We start from the raw sequence: 6663 nt of genomic DNA, 5'->3' as shown, positions 1-6663 counted from the left end.
TTACAGTTATTTTTGGAATTTATGGTCAATAAACCTCATTTATAGGAAATTATACCTAATGTTTGAGTTAGAAAAGCAGAAATTAGGAATTATTAAGACTAAAAAAAAACTCAATGTTATTTTGGGGACTTAAAAAGAACATTGATATAGGACAACATGAAGACAACATGAAGACAACATGAAGACAACATGAGGACAACATAGGGACCACTTGAGGACATCATCAGGACAACATGAGGACAACATGAGGAAAACATGAGGACAACATGAGGACAAGATGAAGACAACATGAGGACAACATGAGGACAACAGTAGGACAAGATGAAGACAACATGAGGACAACATGAGGGCAACATGAAGACAACATGAGAACTATTATCTGATGACGCATTGGGGTCATTTTTGGATTTACAACAGTAAATATATGACATATTTGACCTTTATTAAAAACCCAGGCGAGAGAATGTGGACTTCTGACAACGTGCATAGTAATAAACAAAAATAAAAAGACATTTGCGAAGAAACAGCACATAATAGAGAGTAGTCGTGTTAGTCACAGTTAGTTCCACACACAGCTTCCTATTGGTTAATGACAGAATAGTAATGAAGGAGCATGAAAGTGTTAAAGGTCACAGGGTAGCTAAAATCAATGGGGTTTCCTCCTGTTGGGAAAATGTGTCATGTATTCAGTCAATGTATGCATAATGACTTGGAAGATTCTGCTTGTTTGGCAATAAGAAAGCACGACGGTGGTGCTGCGGGAACCAGGAAAATCAATGTTATTTCCTCGTGTGGTCATAAAAATACAAGGTCAAATTCTCATTGACTTACAATTTGTATTTCAAGAGATACAGTGACACAAATGGACTGATGGACACACTGGGCATCACATTTCAGAGGTAATCATCAGCCAAGATTCAGGGACAATATGCAATATATGAGTGAAATAGTCCGTTTTTTGTCTTCAGATTTACAATTGAATGTTGTGTTGCACAACAAAAAGATGCAGTTTTAACAATTGCAAAATAATCTGGGTTATTTGTTGATGCGTTAATGTGTTCATCACTTTAAAGTTGCAGCTGGTAACATGTATAGAGCTCATTTTAATCAGCCTACTGTATATGTGTAATCATAGATATTTTTAAATTGATTCATTAGTTTTGTATTAATAATATAAATCAGCAAAATAACTGGTTGTCAAATAACTTTAGTGGGGTAGAAGCACATACAATGGAAATATTCATGTAGAGTACCTCAAAATTGTACTTAATTAAATGCACTTAGTTACATTGCGTCACTCCTTCCGACTAGCTGCATACGTATGTCAAGAATACATCCGCGCAGGTTGTGAAAGGGTTGTGAAGGGTTGTGAAATCTTTCACGCTCACTGTAGTGTAAAACACTATTCGTGTCCTCCATAAAAGAAGATTCCATTGAGTGTCAACGACAATATTATTTTTACCTGACTCCGAAAACAATTATGGCGTATTTGTGACAACCATGTTTTATAGTTCCACCGGGTGGCAAAGCGGAAGGATATCTGACTGTTGGCTATAAAGCCCGCGCCACTGCTCTTTGTTTGTTATAGCCAGACGGAACCCGGAAGACACAGACGTTCACCGGCAGAAACCATTTGTTTGTAAGTAATTTAACAGTGTTCGTTGTGTTTAAGTCGAGCCTCTGTCGTACATATCGCAATATGAGTAGTTTCATCGACGTAAATGTCACTGTTTGTAACGAAATTACAAGATTCATCCGCCGTTTTGATAGCTAACAAAGCTAGCGTTAGCCGCGGCCTAGTCCACTATGAACGCGGCCTAGCATCGAACAGGCCTAGCTAGTTTCAGGCAAACTTCACTAATTCACACAACGCGACAACGATTAAGCTTTTAAATATGTCCGTTACACCAGTAAATAATATAACGTGACCATTTAAAGCCATTAAAGAGTTTACAAGCCTTTGTATATGGACCTAATAAACCAAAAACGACCATAAATTGCGGCACCCTGTTCCTTAGCAACATTAGCATATTAGCTTCGTCACTCTCAATAGGAACCGTCTGGTTAGCTGGACCACGAACCCTTTATTGTGCTTCCGCCTTTACCTGCTTGTTCCAGTAAGTCTAACACGGGGTCCTGTATTAATTTTATACATATAAAAGAAAAGAAACTTATATATATATATATTTTTTTTCCGGCTAACTGAGTTTAGCTAACGTTAGCAGCCTAGCTACATGACTCGGGTAAATTTTTTATTTCAGAATATATGTTGAGACAATAGTCGGTACAGTGCGACAGATTTTTAACAAATGAATTATAAGCGCCTTATATGACGCCTTATAAGCCTCCAAAAAGAGTAATTTCTCGGGCATTATTTGGGCCTTTAACCGGGCAGAGCCAGGTGGGGGAGAGGGGATTGACTCGAATTAAAGGGCCGCAGTTCGGAGTCGAACCGGCGGCCGTTAGCGAGCGTCTCTATGGTTGGATCGAATCCCATTTAACACTTGGGTTTTTATGCCGACTTGTGGGTAAAAAAATTACACTGAGCACTCAGACTAGTGTGAAGAATTAGTTCTACTGCACTTTGTCCATTTGTGTCTTTATATGGTTTGCTACGTAATGCCTCCATTTGCATATTTTAACATAGCATTCCGACACCTTGTATAATGGTAACCCTCGTGTAGTCTTCAAATTGTCAAAATCTCTCAACACTGAGCCAGAGTTGTCTTACTAGTTATTGTAATGGTTAAGTTGAATGATAGAAACTGAATATAGCCTGATGCTGACAAGCTACTTCCTCCAGAAATCCCCTTTTTTAACGGCAGGTTATGATATTACTGTACATGCAAATAAAGTGAGTTTTTACAATATTTTTAAATTAGATTTTTTTTTCTCCTGAACAGTGTCAAAATGCAGATCTTTGTGAAAACCCTGACCGGCAAGACCATCACCCTGGAGGTGGAGCCCAGTGACACCATTGAGAATGTCAAGGCAAAGATCCAGGATAAGGAGGGGATTCCTCCAGACCAGCAGCGTCTGATCTTTGCTGGCAAGCAACTGGAGGACGGCCGCACCCTCTCTGACTACAACATCCAGAAGGAGTCCACCCTCCACCTGGTCCTGCGTCTCCGTGGAGGAAACTGATCTCCACCTTAAAGAGGTCTCTGTATAACCACCATCTTTATTCCAGTGTAGAGGAGAAAAAAAAATCACCTGTTCTGCTCCAGCAGTCAGCCATTTATCTTTTAATTTGAATAAAGGTTAAGCATTCCTGACTTTTGAGTTCATAATTCCACTTTGCTGTTTGACTGCTTTAACTGACAGTTTTTTGGGGGGGAGGGGGGGGTCCAGACTTTAATTTGAGCCATTTTTCATCTGTAACCGAAAATACACAAATGTGTTGAAATGATAAAATTAGACAAATGCGCATCTGCATGGTAGAAGAAACGTTCCGTGTGTTAAGACCGAGCCTCTATTGAGATGTTTAAAATGTTGATCATAACTAATAAAATGGATTCTTAAATCATAAGCTCAATTTCTATAATTTCAAGATTCATTCTAGCTGACTTGCTAACCCTTTTTTTTTTTATGGATTTCAAACTGTTTAAATTCCCAACAGGAAACAACTTGACCCGCTTGGTAAGTTAGAGACTAAATTCAAAGTGGAGTGCACATAAAGGTTTTGGGTGTTTGTCCACAAGGTGTCCCCAGAGGACCAATGTCTCCTTCATGTTGTCCTATATCAATGTTCTTTTTAATGTCCCAAATAACATGATTTATTCCACACCATTTTGCCAAGTGCAAATCTCTACTTTCATTAATTTTGGGGTGTCTTATTCCATTTTATAGCATTGTAAAAGAAATGGAAGTGTTTTTGAAATAGTATTGAGTAAAAGTTGACATATTCCAGTCTGTGATTATCATCAACATCCATTCCTTTAATTTTAGTCTCAATAATTCCTAATTTCTGCTTTTCTAACTCAAACATTAGATACAATTTCCTATAAATGAGGTTTATTGACCATAGATTTAAAAAATGACAAAATAAAGTTACTGTGGTGTTAAATGTCATAAGGGACAAACATTGAAGAGCATCAAGTGTTGAAAAAGGGACAAAAACCAATTTGGACATTGATAAAAAGACAACACGAGGGTCCATCGAGAGTTTTATACGATTATACAAAGCCCAGCGTTGATTTCTCTAAAGCCGAGCTCAGTGGAGCTTCCAACTGCACCGAGTGGTCCCGTCATTTAAGAAATGTTTTGAATTAAATTAAGAACATTTGGAAAACTAAATTCTGAAAGAATTTAAAAATACTTTAGAAAAAAATAGTTAAATACTTTAAATCAGATTAAATATAAAAATATATTTTTTTTAAATCAGATCAAATACATTTTAAATTAAAATACTGTAAAACAGAAATTTTAAATAAAATGAAAATACTGCAAATAAGAATTTACAATGAGAATGTAAAATATATCAAATTTACTGTAAATGATATAAAATATTAAGAGTATAGAAAGTGATTTAAAATAAATAGAAACATGATATATATTTAAATATAAAGTGTCCTCTTCACCGTTTGTTTGGTCCAACCAACAGTCGCAATCTCAATTTATTTAAAAATGTTTTTAAATTAAAAGAAAGAATCAAAATTCACATCTTCTGTCTATCAACTAATTAACAGACTCATCGTTCCAGCTGTGCTTCTACACACTAAAATAATTAAAGGACTATCAAAACTACTTTAAGAAATAATTAAAGGACTATCAACACTACTTTAAGAAATAATTAAAGGACTATCAAAACTACTTAAAGAAATAATTAAAGGACTATCAAAACTACTTTAAGAAATAATTAAAGGACTATCAAAACTACTTTAAGAAATAATTAAAGGACTATCAACACTACTTTAAGAAATAATTAAAGGACTATCAAAACTACTTTAAGAAATAATTAAAGGACTATCAACACTACTTAAAGAAATAATTAAAGGACTATCAAAACTACTTTAAGAAATAATTAAAGGACTATCAAAACTACTTTAAGAAATAATTAAAGGACTATCAAAACTACTTTAAGAAATAATTAAAGGACTATCAAAACTACTTAAAGAAATAATTAAAGGACTATCAAAACTACTTTAAGAAATAATTAAAGAAAACATTTAAAAAAAGAAGTAATTAAAAAATATTCTAAGTTAGATAGCAATTTAAAATATATAATATGAGAAATTTAAAAACACTAAATTAGATACAAAAATACCTTGAGAATTCAAAATATAACAATTTTTAAAATAATGAAAATTAGGTAAAATATACTTAAAAATAAATGATCCACCTGCAAAGTGTCACCTTCAGTGTTTTGTCCAACAGTCTAAACCTCAACATTAATTTATTTTAAATGTTTTTATATTAAAAAAATATATTCAACCCCAATTCACATACATTGTCTGTCGATCAACTAATTAATCAACTAATTAATCAACTAATTAACAGACGGATCGTTCCAGCTGTCGAGGAGTTTAATTTATAAAACAAAATTTACTATTATTGTGTAAAAAAATCTTAATTTGTAAAGTAAAGCTGTCACATACAAGTATATTTCCCTCAGATGAAGTGGAGTAGAAATACAAAGTACTGTGAAAAGTACATCAATCTAGTACTTTCGTAGCATACAGGTACTTTAAAGCGTAATGACGTCACGACACATCCAACTTTATACGTCGTTTTATTACATTTTCAGGGTTTAACATCCATAAAGCTCATAAACAATCACGTAAATCTCTTTAATTCTTTGAATGAATAAGAAAAAAATAAAGCAAAGATGAAGAAATGATGAGTAATATAACAGGTTGCGAGCGGGTTCATGCATTTATTACTATTATTATTAATATTTATATTAATATTAACACATTTGGGTTGTTTCTGTGAAGCTGCTGTTGTCACTCGGAGGGAGTTTCAGGTCGGGGGGGAGGGGGGGGGCTGTCTAATAATTAGGGATGTAACGATGCATCGGGAATAAAAGTATAAAAATTAAAAGATTTAAAAAAATTAATCACCATGGAAACGTCCATCTCCTTTACATTTCACCTGCTGCGTCTTAATTTAGTAAATCTGGAGAGATTTTTTTTTCATCTATTTTGTTATTTCGATGCAGGATTTGTTGTAAAAAATGTAGCTAATTTCTTATTAAATTTGTGTTTTTTAAGATAAAATACAATTTCAGTTGCACAGTGACAGGAGGAAACATCTGTATGGCACAGTTTAAAAAAAATTAATTAAAATTAATGAGTCTTATTTACTCGTTTGTCTGCAGCTCGTTCTATTAAATCTTAAAAATTTAAAATAAAATGCAATCACATGATGAACTTTATACTGCGTGTCGTGTGCATCATTACGTTCCTAATAATAAGATGTGGCGTTATGTTTAATAAAGAGCAGATTAGAAGGAGTAAACGAGCTCTTTCTGTATGAATAACGAGATGAGTTCACACCGAGATATTAATCAGATATTAATCAGATATTAATCAGATATTAATCAGATATTAATCAGATTCTGAGTTACACGCAACACAACGCACCTTCCTGCTGTCTGCGTGTTTGTAAACAGTGTGTCTACAGGGGGGGGTGTGTGTGTCTCTGTGTGTGTGTGTGTGTGTG

The 6663-nt window shown here is 34.2% G+C and overlaps 1 protein-coding gene across 1 annotated transcript; it reads left to right on the top strand.

Moving 5' to 3' along the window:
* The first annotated feature begins 1375 nt into the window (after positions 1–1375).
* LOC117959392 (ubiquitin) lies at positions 1376–3420 on the top strand. Its single transcript, XM_034896503.1, has 2 exons — positions 1376–1639; positions 2904–3420. The coding sequence occupies exon 2, from the start codon at positions 2911–2913 to the stop codon at positions 3142–3144; it is 234 nt and encodes a 77-aa protein (XP_034752394.1). The 5' UTR covers positions 1376–1639; positions 2904–2910; the 3' UTR covers positions 3145–3420.
* The last annotated feature ends 3243 nt before the right edge of the window (positions 3421–6663 follow it).

The sequence above is a fragment of the Etheostoma cragini genome, chromosome 16 (genome assembly GCF_013103735.1).
Source record: "Etheostoma cragini isolate CJK2018 chromosome 16, CSU_Ecrag_1.0, whole genome shotgun sequence".
Lineage (NCBI taxonomy): Eukaryota > Metazoa > Chordata > Actinopteri > Perciformes > Percidae > Etheostoma > Etheostoma cragini.
The sequence above is the reverse complement of the archived record's forward strand: the minus strand, read 5'-3'. Positions and strand labels throughout refer to the sequence as shown.